Below are 13,576 nucleotides of genomic sequence, written 5' to 3' on the forward strand. Positions count from 1 at the left end.
ATGACAAAAAAGACCACAAAACACCCAAGTGAACCAAGACCCTGTAACACGAAGTGTGTTAAATTCGGTACTGTTTGTGCCACATCTATTATTCTCAATCCTCCCGTATACCCGCTGCTAGGATACGGTCGTTTCTTATCCATATTATATTCGCCCCAAGGCGATCTTCCCAGGGAGAAATACCCAGATCACAAAAGAGAGAAGGATACAACCGGCCCAGAGTTGGACAATTCGAAGATCAGGAGTAGCCACTGCTGTGTATACTGAGGGCGTTGCACGGGAGAAATACCAGATTCCGCCAAAGTAAAGGGGAATAAAATAAATAGAGGGCTGTCTACACGGTGGAAAAGATCGACACGTAGCGCCAGCCAAAAATAGATACATCTCTGGGTATTGACGGAAGGATGAGAGGGGGAAACCCCGTGCTTCTTTTGATTCACGAAGATTGTTCATTGGGCATGTTGCTCCGATGATGGTGGGATTAAGTTAACCCTCAGATGTCTTCCCGGCGAGGACGTCAATCCAGTTCTTTTCATCCTTCGGGCGCCGAATCCCACTTCCGCCGGCGAGGAAGGACTCGCCTTCTTTGCCGAACGCGATCAGATGCTCCTCGCTTCCCCAATCGCCCATGGCCTGCGTGCGCATAAAAGTTAGCAACCGGGTTGATTTTGAGTCGTGGAAGGAAGAGGAGGCAGGGAGGGAGGGAAAAGGGAAAGGGGGGGACAATTACGAGGTACATACCATAAGACCAACGGGGACATTCTCATCCGTATATCCCATTGGACAAGTGATGGCTGGATTGCCGGTGAAGTTGGCCAGATAGACGTATTCCATGGTCCTGAGACTCATGTCGCCGTCGCTCACGCCATAGCCGCTGGTGATGTCGCTAGGCTTGCCGATCTTCCAACCCGCACAGGGCGTCGTGGGCGTCAAGATCATCATGCCGGGATACTCATGCCACAGCCACGACAGATGACACATCAGCAGGTTGCGCAGTTTCTGAGAGAATATAAAGTCTTGGGCCGTGGCGTGGGCTCCTGCGACGTTGAGAAGCAATTGGTTGTGCCACGAGAGCTTGGAGATGTCCTTCTGCTTGATCTGACTGCGGCTCTCGGACAAAATGGTCAATGCATGCGCCTTCTGTCCTTGTGGAAGATAGGGAATCTTGATGTCGACCACTTCGTACCCGTGTGATTTGACGTATCCATCGACGGCGGCGTTGAACATGTCCAGAACAACCTTGTCCGAACGGTTGACCCAGGTTCGATCAATACCTAGATACTTCTTCCCCACATGTCCTGGGCTGAAGGGTTCCTTGGTCAAACTATTGGGGAAGCTGGAGCTTCTCATTGCCCCTGGGTCAGGTTGAGCCATCACTCGGTAGCCCAGCGCGAGGTCATCAATGCTGCAAGCCATGGGGCCGTGGACCACGACGCTGTCCACCCAGTCTTTGCCAACCCTGGCTGACACGCGGCCATGGGTAGTCTTGAGCCCATAGATGCCACAAAACGAAGAAGGTAATCGAATGGACCCGCCGCCATCGACTCCGAGTGCAATCGGGCAAATGCCGGAGGCAACGACGAACCCAGACCCGCCAGAGCTACCGCCAGTATAGTAGCCATTATTGTGCGGGTTCAACGGAGTCCCCCAAGTCTGATTGTTGTTGGAGGTGTCCAAGCCCACCTCATGCATGTTGGTCTTTCCAATTATGATAGCGCCCGCCTCCTGCCATTTCTGCACACACCACGCAGTACGGTCTTCTTTGTCGGTGAAATCAATCTTGCTGCCCAGAGTCTTCTTGTATCCTTTCAAATCCACCTCATCCTTCACAGCGAGTGGCACGCCATCCAGAGCACTCAGCGGACTGCCAGCTCGATATCTTTCCGTGGAAGCTTTTGCAGCAGCGCGTACCAAGTCGACCTTGGAATCGATAAAGGCAACAGAGTATTGACCAGCAGGTTGGGTATCCCGCCGAATCAGGGGTAGCAGGTACTCAATGACGTCGGAGGGAGTGACCTTGCCAGACTTGTACAGTTCGTGGTAGTCGGCACAGGTGTAATAGTTTGTGTTCGAAGCTCGAGGCCGAGGCGGTGGTAGTTCTGGTAGGCTGGGAACCAGGTCCTCAGAGGTAGTGGATCGAGGTACGACCGTCGGGTCGAGTCGAATCTCATATTGATCTAGATCCTTTGTGTCCTTGAGCTTGTCGAACCCATTGAGTCTCCAGAAGAGGCTTTGAATCCAGTTGGACGACGAAATGCTTCAAGCGTCTTAGCCACATGGCGCACAAGAGACAAAAAAGGTTCAACCATACATCTTGGAGACAGCTGCTAAGGGAACGCCTCGAAGCACAGGATTGGAGCCTGCATCATTGTTGTAAGGGACGTCGGGACCTTGACGTATTTGTGGACGATCGAAGAATGCGCTCGCGTAAACTGCCTGATCTGGCATCTCGAGCAATCCCCTTGGATTCAACGTTCAAGAAAGCACTTGGGAAGGAGGAAAGGCGGCCTGCAGCAGGTTCATGGGAGGGGGAGACGACAGAATGGAGGAACCCCTATCAATGATCACCGATGCCTCTCTTGCGCAATAGAGTCGAATTCGGGAACATGTGTTAGGCGAGCTGACTTCCATGACCCAAAAAGATCGGTGGGTGAAGACCGTTGATTGGCTGCGACTCAACCTCCAGCCTCGTGGGCGAATACGACAAACGAGAGGTGGAGGTGGAGGAAAACCAAGAACAGACGTTAGCAGGCTCTTGATCCAGCGTCCTCGTTCAACACGAGGCCTTTGGCATGCTTGATATTCTAGCACATCAGGACCTGGTCAATGGTACAGCTCATTGTTTCGTTATGGTTTTGTTAGGCATCAAATCCAGTCCGATGTGGTGCAAGGCTGCAAGCTAATCCACCCACCCCTATTGATGACCATCAGCCTGATCCTGCGTTGTCTCCAGCTTCGATCGTAGGCTCCGCTTCGAGAGACCGCTAGTTGGATTTGAATCGAGTGTTTTGTGCTGCTCCGGCCTTCAGCATATCTGACCTACCTCTAGGCATTGACAATGTGATACGGACAGGTACAAGTCCTCCGTTGGGAAAACGTCAGAGAGCTTGTCTGTTTAGCAGGGCTTCTGCCTTGAAAAGAAGATGGAGAGGTGGAGAGTGTATGAGGGAAATGAAAGACCAGTTCTGAATCACTTCGACCTTCCCGCCAAGGCTACAAGTTGGCCTCAGCTATTCGTACCATTGCCTCAGGCATGGAGGAAATCACCTGCCATACCCGCCAAGTGACAGACTCTCTCTCTCTCACACACACATACGGAGGGGGAAATAAAGGGACCCACTCTCAAAAATCAATCACATATATCCGAGAAACCCAGAATTGTTGTCAACATAGCCCAATTCGAAAGAAGTGCAAAGCACGCGGTAATCTGAGACCTCGACAAACATGCTACACTTCAAGTTCGGGATATGGAACTCTCACAAAGTTCATATTCTATCGGGTTTGGCGGGAGGGGCCTTCCCCCCTATAGTTTGATGAATAGTATGGTTCGCTGTTGCCTAAGGTAGCACCGAGGTCTCACCCATACCATTCATTAGAAATATCAAAAAGATAACTAGTTCCCGCCCTGGCTGCTGTAAGATTGCTCGAGAACCCTCCCCACCCGTGGGGAGATAGGAGCCGCAGCACCCATGGGGAACTAGTTGGAGGGGGGAAGGTAAGATAGACGCCAAACCTAGAAAATGAACTTTTTGCCATTTGGGACGTCTATATAGGTACCCTTCGATTCCCAGTCCAAGCAATTCTTTTTGTGCGCACAGATCATATTGATCAAGTAATTCACCCGAGTTTCTCTTTGAGCAACTGCTCACTCAGCCTCCACAGCCGCTCGCCAAGCTCCACGTCTTGGGCCATAGTACTTGGGTCGGTCACTTTCTTGTCCGGCACGATATACTGTCCACTGATGCCTTTCTCCTCGATCTCCTGGCTTGTCGCTGCATACAGCGCCGACCGGCAACCTGTCGCGACTGGATCGGCCATAAAAGGCCGGACGAGCTTGTGACCCACGACGCCGAGCTTCCCATAAGCCTCTTCGGCTTGCAGTGGTTGATCGGTGGCGACCGCTCCCGGGTGCACCGCATTGACATAGACTTTTTGACCCGCTTCGAAACCCAGCTGGCCACTATCGATCCGGCGCTGGAGAGCCCGTGTGGTCAAGATCTGAGCAAGCTTGGTCCGATTGTAGAGCTTGGTAGGCCCGATGTCCTTGTTGATCTCGGCTTCGTTCTCGAACTGCACGTTATCTTCTGCACCGCGATGCAGCTCTGACGACTCAAAGACCACGCGAGATCCCGGAGTGTGTTGAAGCCGGGGGAGAAGCTTCAGCAACAGGAGGAACTGCGAAAGGTGGTTGACCTGGAAATGTGAATCGAGCTTGTCCTTCGTCTCGTTGTAGACTCCTACGCCCAGGCCGGCGTTGAGGATGAGCTGTCAAGCGTTGAGTTAGTGGACGCATCTTGATACATCTTGCTTGAATGCCAGTCAACATACACCGTGGAGCTTTTCCTGAGACCCTGCCAACTCATTGGCAACCTTCTCGGTGGCCTTGAGGTCCTCGAGATCGCACTTCACCCAGTGAGCCTTGCTCGCATCTCCATACTCTTTCAGCTCTTCGAGCGCGGAATGAGCATGCTCTTCCTTGTTGGACAAAATGGTGACGCTTCCGGCATGGTGCTGCAAGAGGTGGGCAGCAATGCCAAATCCTATCCCAGCGCTACCCCCAGTGACGATATAATTCTGGCCCACAGTGTTAAAAGGGGACATGCCAGTGCTCAAAGATTTCGGGTAATATCTACCTTGCCAGACAAATCAGGAATATCCTTGTCTGGATTGAACGTGTTAGTCCCCAAAAGAGACGACATTGTGCGGTTTCGGGGTTTGCTAGCGAGAAGGATGATATTGAGCCTCGTATTCCGAGCAATTCTCCAAGATATCCTCATTCAAGTCCGTGGCTGTAGTTGAGAACCGAGAAAGCGCGTGTCGACGCATCTCGACAGGTCTGATGTCCGATCGTCCGCCACTATATACAAGCATATGAAACTTGGCTGGGATGAAGAAGTCATGATGACAGTGTTAAGTCATGATGGTCATGACTTTGCTTGATGGATACACTATCCGACGTCAGATGCCACGATCGGGGCCTGGGGAGTGTGGGCCGTTCACCCTTTTTCGGGATGCAGCTCGGCGGCTGATGCCGCCCTGGCATTCCGTCGCCCGTTCCCAATTACCCCCAGTTTTTCGGGGGCCCTAGAGCACTGTCCCAGGTATACGAGGTACTGTATTGGTTTGTAGGGTCCATGGGGAAACCAGCCCCCCGAGTCTCCTAGGCTTGGTCCCTAACTACCTACTATTATGTGCTCTGTATTAACTTTCCAGAATATCTTATCCGCGCTTTGCTGTGTACAACCAGTATTCGGTACTCTGGACAGCGGCACCCTTGCCACGGTAATCAACTGGAAAGAAAAGAGGTGCTTCCTCAATGGACACAAGCCTCCATCTCACAATAACTGGACTCCTCCCGACACGCGACCATGAGCACAGAGCTCAATCACCACGGGACGATCTTGGTAACCTCCTTGGGAGACGGTTTTCTACACGAAGGCCCTGAGCATCATCCACAACGACCGGACCCACTGTCAGAATGTCATCGGACTGCTGGGGAATGGCTGGACGGATACTCGGGTCTGGATGCCCCCATAACGCCGTTGGAACCCCCCTTCGGCCATGTACGGCTGGGGTCGAATGCGGTGAAGCTGTTCTAGGGGTGCCAGACTCAGAGTTTGGGGTGGACCTTCCCAACGAGGGTGCTTGGTCTAGTGACATATTAGGTCCAAGTGAGCCCGACACAGGCATTGGGACTTCAGCCGCCACTGGTGGACGAATGAAAAGAGGTGCGGGGATTACAGGATCAGGTGGATGATCTGTACCATCTGAAGGTATTTCATGAACCGGCGGATGACCTGAAGAAGGTCCCGATCGAGGACCCCTGGGACTGCTGGGATTAGGACGTCGTGTGGCGGGCCTGCCCGATGAACCAGAATTCGTCGATGCCGTCGAGTTGCTGGAGACAAAAGATGCAAGCCCCTTGCGACCGAGGGTAGCTTCGAGTTCAGGGTGCGACACAAGATGAGATCGAGCCAGAGCATACGACAACGCACGGACTTCTTGAGCCATCCGCAGCACGTCTGCCTGCTGAGCACGCATTCGTCTTTCGGTCTTTTTACACCTCGACATCATCGTCTTGGCTTCGCTTGCGTACAAGGAGCTGTTAAATGGCAATCAGCATCCAGCATTAGTCCTGAAGTCAACAAAATCGGCCGACTTACAATTTTTGAATCAGCTCATGCGGGATGGGTTTGTTTTCGGCACGCAGCTGGTCGAGCTTGTGAAGAAGGTCATGGCAAATCACAATCGACACGAGCAGATTGGCGCTGCTCTTGATGGAGATGAGCAAGATGTGAATAGGTGACCATTCCTCCTTGCGCTTAGACCATTTCCAGCGAGCGTACCATTGCTGGAGAGTTGGGTACACCCTGTCTGTTCTCAGTGGATCGAGTCCAATCAGAATGCCATCAATTCTGTGCAAAGCTTTCCTCCCTGATTGAACAATGTGTTGCGTTATGTCTGAGTTATTGATTTTCCTTGCTAGACCTTCGTCTTGCAAACGCTCGTCGGTGACAGTGCTGTGAAACGTACACAGCAGCCTGCCGAATTGTCCAACCTCGTCGCGGATTTCCCTGACATCCTCTCTGGCGTAATTCAGACGGCGATAGCAGCGGTGAAGCCTTTTGAATAGGTGATCGAACGCCTCTGCTACAGCGAGAATGGCAGAGACTGAACCAACAATCTCCATGAGAGGTATTGAATCCGTCACAATCGAGTTCCTGAGTTGTCGCAGAGAAGAGAGGAGGGACAGGGGAAGAAAGGAAAATACTCAGGAAGTCGACATCTTGAAGTTGACCTTCGTGGAGATATTGAACATGGATTCTCCAGGTAGGCAGTTAAACTGATTCATATCTACCAATCTGGAAGAGGAGGCTCATCTGCAAGTCCCTAACCGGTGAGTCCTGCATGGATCATTTTCTGCCAGGAGTCGCCCGCATTCTTGGTTGTATTCCATTGGTGGTGGACACGCTGACTACTTCTTTCCAGACTGTGGCCATTGGACGATCGACTCCAGCTCTAGGTGCGTAAGACTGCAAGCCACAAGGAAGCTCATGGAGAGGCGTCGAAACGAAAATGCAGGGCATCTCGAACCACGCAAAGTCCTAGATACGAGACGCTGGAGGATTCGCTGCTATCAAGACTGTCGTGTTTGGTTACACAAGGTTGATGCTTTGCTAATATAAGTCGTTTCCGCGAGTTGATGCGGCCACAAGTCGTGTCTGGAACTGGACGAGAGAGACTGCACGGACTTTCTAGTCGACCTGAATCTATTTCCTCCCCAGAAGCAACGCTTAGACCATCTTGCGCCAGAAAGCCAGGGCTGAATTTCCGCCTGCTGCTGGAAAGGGGGAAACGTTTTGAATTGTCCAATTAGCTGTACCATCGCTGGGCGACACACTTGAGCCAAGTCTCGCTGGCACCTTGAATAGGATCTAGGATGGAATCGTGATTGACACCTTTGATGATCTTGGAGTTGAAGGTGATTTTCGATTGTGAAATAGCACTTGCCCAGCAATCATCAAAGTGCCTTGACCCACTGGGGCGAATCATGATGTCTTTTTCAGAATGTAGCACGTCGATGTGTAGGTTTTCAGAGTCGGCAGTGCCCTGGTTCAGGCGCTTTTCTTGCTCGACAACTGCGTCAGCAAGAGTCCTCCAGTCAAGCCAGTCCTTGCCAAGTGCAGCCCCGGCATCTGCTGTCGCAATCACCGGGTGGAAGTGCTTTCGTAGAAATAGGATGGCATCGTCTGAGGAGCCTTCAATATCTTCAGCGAACATGTACTTTACAGCCAAGGCCTCCATTTCAGTCAGAACAGCTTTCTGAAAAGAATCTTCGCTGCCGTTCTGGTCATCGATCTCTCCAGTCTTGGGCGCGACGACGGTGGCTGATTTGCTGGGAGATCCCCCGCGCAGCCCCGAGCTGAACGCAAAAGTACGATTGACAGTCCTGGCCAACGAAGGAAACTTGCCAATCGCCTGGAGCGGCAGCATTGCAGTAATCTGCATCAGGCGGGCGCCTCCTTCTTTGGGATGCACCCATGGAGAGAGCAGGACGATATGAGGCCGTTTTGGATGAAGCAAACCCCGATGCGCCAGAAGCGTTGCGATCAGATACGGTGCCCCTCCAGAATGGGATGCCAGCGTTACATGTCGGATACCCAAGTGACTGAGCAGAGCAGGAACAGCGGCGACCTGTACCGCCACACGTTGATCCAGAGGAACTCGCGTGGAGCCACCAAGCCCTGGCCTGTCCATGGAGATGATTCGGACCTTGAGACGTCGAGCAATGCTGGCTGAGCGACACAGTGTATTTCGGCCACCTAAGAGGCCGCCGATGAAGAAGACGATGCATGGATCCTCATCGGTATCTCCTCCTTCGCCATCAGCCGACCTCTTGGTAATGTCCGGATGGTATCCAAGGTCCGAGTAGGTGATTCGTAGATCCTGTCCGCCATTGGGGAGAACGGAAGCAGGCAGAATAAAGGATCTGTGGAGACGGATGTCGCATAGTGTTTCGATGGCGATGGTACGAGCGTCGTCGCCCATTGTTTCTCGAATGCAGATAGTAGGGACAATCAAGTCGGCGGATAGCCGTTTGCTGTCAGTTTCGCAGAGGGATCGTCTCCTGCTCAAATATGGGCAATCTTGAAATAATGGAATGCCTGTTGCCTGGAGCTACTTTTGGTTTGTTGTTCGCGCCAACTTAGTTAGTGCATGGGGCGGCGACTGGGCCAAAGGCGAGTTGCCCCGTACATCAATCGACCAGATAGAGTATTTGAAGACATTGCATGTTTCACTGACGACTTGTTTCTGCTGCTTAGTCCCTAGGTAAATACTCGGTGCGACATCAAATCATCAAGGTGTCTTGGCCCCTTTTCTCGCTGACGAGGCTGAGACGAGTTTCCTTAGCGCGGATTCGCGGAGAAAGTTGAAGCCACCTCTCGCCTCGACTTTTTGCGGAGTGAAAGACGCACGAGCCACTCCAACCCAGCGACCACTTTTCCTTTTCCCTATTGATCCGTCGCTCGCGGCCCTTGAGTGTCTTTTTCTTTTGGGGACTGTGTCTGATCACTATCCCTTCTGCTCCCAAAGACCATCGATAATTCACACCAGTCCAAAAGCGCAGCCCGAAGCGGCTTGCGCATTCACACCAAGTCGCCATGTCCTCCGAATACAATTACGATGAGGGGGGTCAATTTTTCCCGTTCTTCATGCTGACCATGGCCGGCCTGGTCACGGTACCTCTCACATATAACGTCCTCAAGGCATCCACAGATCTCGAGCAGACCGCATCCCGAGTAAAATCAGACTTCAAACCCCATAATGTTGATCTCATCGAAGCGCAGAGGAGGAGAAGAAAGAGGCAGAATCGCAAGACCAAAAGAATTATGGCGGTGATCGTGGGATATACCTTCATGGCCTACATGATATACTTGATCATTGTCACCCAGAGAACGGTACCAAAGATGTGGGATCCGTACGATATCCTGGGCGTGTCAAGGGTACGTCGGTAGTTATAGATTCTCCATCAGATGCTGACAATCAAACAGAGCGCCTCGGAGCGGGAAATTGACAAATTCTACAAGAGACTATCGCTCAAATTCCACCCTGACAAGGCCAAGCCCGATTCTTCGAAGAATGAGACCATGGACGACGTGAACAACCGATGGGTTGAAATGACAAAGGCCTACAAGGCATTGACGGATGAAGAGATCAGAAACAACTATCTCCAGTATGGCAACCCGGACGGGAAGCAGTCTACGAGCATAGGCATTGCGTTACCGAAATGGATGGTCGAGGAGGGCAACCGCTGGTTTGTGGTAGCTTTCTACGGCATCCTTCTCGGAATCATTCTTCCCTACACGTTGGGGAAGTGGTGGTACGGAACACAGGCCCTCACAAAGGACAAAGTCCTGCATGCCAGCGCTGGCAATCTATTCCGAGAGTGGAAAGAAGACATATCGGAAGGCGACGTGGTGGCAGCCACCAGTGTGGGCGAAGAGTTCACGGAAACCCTAAAAGGTTCCCGAAGTGATGCGGGCGCTGCAAAGGTGGAAAGCAAAGTCCTCAACAGCTCTGCTCTTACCGAAGCCGATAAGGCACGATTAAAGTCCATCGACGACCCGGTGCGGCGGAAAACACTAGCCCTGCTCTGGGCTTACTTGGCTCGGATCGACCTGGAGGACCAAGAACTCGAGAAAGAGAAATTCGGCGTTGCGCCCACTGCTCTGTTGTTGAACAATTCCTTCGCTTCAATCACTCTTCCATTCGGCATGGTGAAGCCCCTCCTTTCCGCCTACCACACATCTCAGAATATTATCCAAGCTGTTCCACCATCTGCATCGGCAATCCTCCAGCTCCCCAACTTCACTCCCGCAATGGCCGAAAAGATCAGCAAGTCCTCAAAATCACCAATGACGTTCCAAAAATTCATGTCTCTCCCTCCTACGGCACGAAGACAACTGTGCTCTGATCTCTCGGATCAACAATACAGCCAAGCAATGTCCGTGGCCGCTCAGATCCCCCATCTTGTGATCGCCAAGGCATTCTTCAAAGTCGTCGGCGAACGTGTTGTCACACCTGGCTCATTGGTCCAACTCGTGATCAAAGCCCGCGTGATCCCTCCCGGTACACCAGAAAAGGATATCCCACCAGTCAACCCACTGGATCTCGAGGACATTGATCCGGACGAGGGAGACCTGGATGCTTTGCACGGTCGAAAACCGGCCAAGTCGAGGAGAAAGAAGCTTCCAGACGGCTCTTACGTGGAAGACGACGCCAAAGAAGGAAGTGTGCAACCTCCACTGGCACATGCACCCTATTTTGCTGCGGATCATGCCCCCAGATGGCATGTCTTCCTCGCAGAAGCACGTACCGGCCGCATTTCGGTACCACCCTTTACATTTACCAGTTTCGACCGACCCATCTTCCACCCGGACACAGGGAAACCAACTTTCAACGTCGTCACTTTGAAATGTTCCTTCCAGGCCCCGCCACAGGTCCACGCCTTCCCATTTATCATGCACTTGGTGTGTGACAGTTATATAGGCTTGGACGAGAAGGTAGAGGTAGTTTTGGACGTGAGAGACCCCAAGGAGGCCGAGGTGGTCGAAAGTGACGACGACATTAGCGAACCTGAGGAAGGTACGTATAATCCGGTGGAATTTACATCGGCAAAGGGAATTGCACCCACCAGCATGACAGCACGCTAACGATATTTCCACAGATTCACTAGCGGGTCAACTCCAAGCCATGAAGTCCGGCGGCATGACCGGTTCACCTGTGACGTCGAAGAAGAAAAAGAAGAAGACCTTGCCTGCCAATGCTGACTCGAAAGCGGTCCCTGTGGCACAGACTCAAGGCAATGCCGTTGAAGAAGCAAGCGATGACGACGACGACGAAAGCGACACCGAGGGTGAGGATGACAGTGACACGTCCGACACCGATACCGAGACAGAGGACGAGGATTCATGAAGGAAGGGACACTCAGAGGATTTCCCGTGAAGACTATATATTTCGCTGCGTCGCGGTCCGGTGCGGTGCAGCGTATGGCATTGCATTGCATTGCATTGCATTGCATAGCATTCACCTTGATATGTATGCCCCTCCTCGGAGTTTTTGAGCGTGGTCCGAGTCAACTCCTCGGCGCTACTTGACTTGCTTGACTTTGTCATTCCCATCTTGAGAAAAAAAAAGGGGGCAGCTCGACGATAGGGCGCATAGGGGGTTTGGTGTCTCTTGTGTCTCCGGCTAAGTCTGATACGAAATACTCGGTACGTCCATGGGGTACGACTACCTACATAAAGGCATGAACCACGACGGGAGTTTTTTTGTGTCTGTCTGTCTGTCTGTCGTGTGCGTGTGGTCTCTCCGTATGGGGCCAGGGCTAGCGGGCCATGCATCTTCGGCATGTGTAAACAGCTAGCTTTCTAGGTAGCTAGCAAGCAAGGAAACAAGGCAACAAGCATTGAACGAACCCGATTTTATCTCGAAAAGGGCTCGCAGGAGTATGCGAAACTTGGAAACGCCGTGTATTGAATATTGTTGATTGCCTTTTTTTTGGCTTCTGCCCAGCAAAAAGTACAATCTAGCCAGTGTGACAGACAGCCTTAATCCGTTCGGGCAGACAGAAGTTGCTATGCGCGTGTGTGTGCCCCCATCATCGACGTATTTTTGATATGACTTTGACCCTTTGTGTGAAAGGAAAGAGAGAAACAAGAATGCCATGTAGCTCATGTCTATCTGAACCAGCTCCGTTCCAACTACCTTCAATACTAGCACTTTGCTAAATCACTGCCTCAGCACTCTGGTACTCTTTTCTCCACCCCGCCTCCAGCTTTTAGGATGCTTCATGTCCCCACCCATCCCTCGTCCGCATATCTCTGTTCGTCAATTTCACTTCTTCCCAGTCACGCTGGTAGCCATCTGATTCATGCGGTCCTGGATCTTCTCCCGGCCGTCGTGCATGTACTGGAGAGTCTTCTTGTACTGGCGGTCCTGAGACTGGATGGACAGTTGGGTCACGGCCAACGCACCGACACCGAGGAGGGCACCGACGCCGAGGATCGTGCGGGTCTGCATTATTGCTGTGTGCTTGTTTCTTGCTCTGGGGCTGGTCTGATTGTTGAGTAATCGAAGCGGACGCGTGGGCGCAGCGGACTCGATTGTTCGGCGGTCGTCGAGATTGGGGGCAGGCCAGGAGTCTGGAGGTCTGTGTGGCTTGCAATCTGCGGGAAATGTGTGCCTTTGGCGAGGAGTCAAGTGTAGTTTGCTTCGAGAGCGTCGTCGACTGCACCGTTGGACCGAGTCGAAAGTGAGGTTCTCGGCAATGTGGTTTCGCTCAAACTCCGGGCAGAATGAGCAGGGCGCGAGTGCACAGATGGATGCAGTGAAGTAACGTCTCAATCGCTAAAGAGCTAGAGCAGAGCGGAGAGTTAAGTATGAGTATGGACCTCTGATAAGGCGCACGGGGAAAGAAGAAGTCTTTCGGTGTACGAAAAAGGAGAGGTTGAAGATGGAATAAGAACCGAAGTCGGTGCGCCGGTTATAATACCAGGTGACTTGTCGGCTCCTTGCAAGCGGATAGAATGCTCCTTCCCAATCGTCGGGCTGCCGCAAGGGCCATCACATGAAACGTTTCCAAGCGATGTGTGGCAGTTACCGAGCACCGGAGGCTGGCACGGTGGCACTGAGGGTCAAGGGTGGTTTAGGCGTCAGGCAGGTGTTGGGCAGGTGTCGGGGCAAGTGTAAGGGCTTCCCCGCACCTGCTGATTGTCCCCAAGGTGCCCTTTATCCTCCGCATGCCGCTTGTTCCAGAGAGGCTAAAGGCTTTTAACTAGTGTTGGCACGAGCC

General features: G+C 52.3%; 6 protein-coding genes across 6 annotated transcripts; 1 reads left to right on the forward strand and 5 right to left on the reverse strand.

Annotated features, from left to right (window-relative positions):
- Nucleotides 1-486: 486 nt before the first annotated feature.
- Nucleotides 487-2,448, reverse strand: Z520_09496 (uncharacterized protein; the record flags this gene model as incomplete). The annotated part of the gene is made up of 3 exons (XM_016779990.1): nucleotides 487-633; nucleotides 742-2,257; nucleotides 2,312-2,448. 3 exons carry the CDS (start codon nucleotides 2,446-2,448, stop codon nucleotides 487-489), a joined length of 1,800 nt encoding a protein of 599 aa, XP_016628929.1.
- Nucleotides 2,449-3,837: 1,389 nt separating this feature from the next.
- Z520_09497 (uncharacterized protein) lies at nucleotides 3,838-4,919 on the reverse strand (the record flags this gene model as incomplete). The annotated part of the gene is made up of 3 exons (XM_016779991.1): nucleotides 3,838-4,485; nucleotides 4,549-4,794; nucleotides 4,854-4,919. The coding sequence occupies 3 exons, from the start codon at nucleotides 4,917-4,919 to the stop codon at nucleotides 3,838-3,840; spliced, it is 960 nt and encodes a 319-aa protein (XP_016628930.1).
- A 1,038-nt stretch (nucleotides 4,920-5,957) lies between these two features.
- Z520_09498 (uncharacterized protein) lies at nucleotides 5,958-6,910 on the reverse strand (the record flags this gene model as incomplete). Its single annotated transcript, XM_016779992.1, has 3 exons — nucleotides 5,958-6,049; nucleotides 6,093-6,322; nucleotides 6,384-6,910. 3 exons carry the CDS (start codon nucleotides 6,908-6,910, stop codon nucleotides 5,958-5,960), a joined length of 849 nt encoding a protein of 282 aa, XP_016628931.1.
- A 683-nt stretch (nucleotides 6,911-7,593) lies between these two features.
- Nucleotides 7,594-8,769, reverse strand: Z520_09499 (uncharacterized protein; the record flags this gene model as incomplete). The annotated part of the gene is made up of 1 exon (XM_016779993.1): nucleotides 7,594-8,769. The coding sequence occupies one exon, from the start codon at nucleotides 8,767-8,769 to the stop codon at nucleotides 7,594-7,596; it is 1,176 nt and encodes a 391-aa protein (XP_016628932.1).
- Nucleotides 8,770-9,383: 614 nt separating this feature from the next.
- Z520_09500 (uncharacterized protein) lies at nucleotides 9,384-11,697 on the forward strand (the record flags this gene model as incomplete). The annotated part of the gene is made up of 3 exons (XM_016779994.1): nucleotides 9,384-9,725; nucleotides 9,774-11,367; nucleotides 11,450-11,697. The coding sequence occupies 3 exons, from the start codon at nucleotides 9,384-9,386 to the stop codon at nucleotides 11,695-11,697; spliced, it is 2,184 nt and encodes a 727-aa protein (XP_016628933.1).
- A 921-nt stretch (nucleotides 11,698-12,618) lies between these two features.
- Nucleotides 12,619-12,804, reverse strand: Z520_09501 (uncharacterized protein; the record flags this gene model as incomplete). The annotated part of the gene is made up of 1 exon (XM_016779995.1): nucleotides 12,619-12,804. The coding sequence occupies one exon, from the start codon at nucleotides 12,802-12,804 to the stop codon at nucleotides 12,619-12,621; it is 186 nt and encodes a 61-aa protein (XP_016628934.1).
- Between the last annotated feature and the right edge of the window lie 772 nt (nucleotides 12,805-13,576).

Source organism: Fonsecaea multimorphosa, assembly GCF_000836435.1.
Source record: "Fonsecaea multimorphosa CBS 102226 unplaced genomic scaffold supercont1.24, whole genome shotgun sequence".
In the NCBI taxonomy this organism is placed as follows: domain Eukaryota; kingdom Fungi; phylum Ascomycota; class Eurotiomycetes; order Chaetothyriales; family Herpotrichiellaceae; genus Fonsecaea; species Fonsecaea multimorphosa.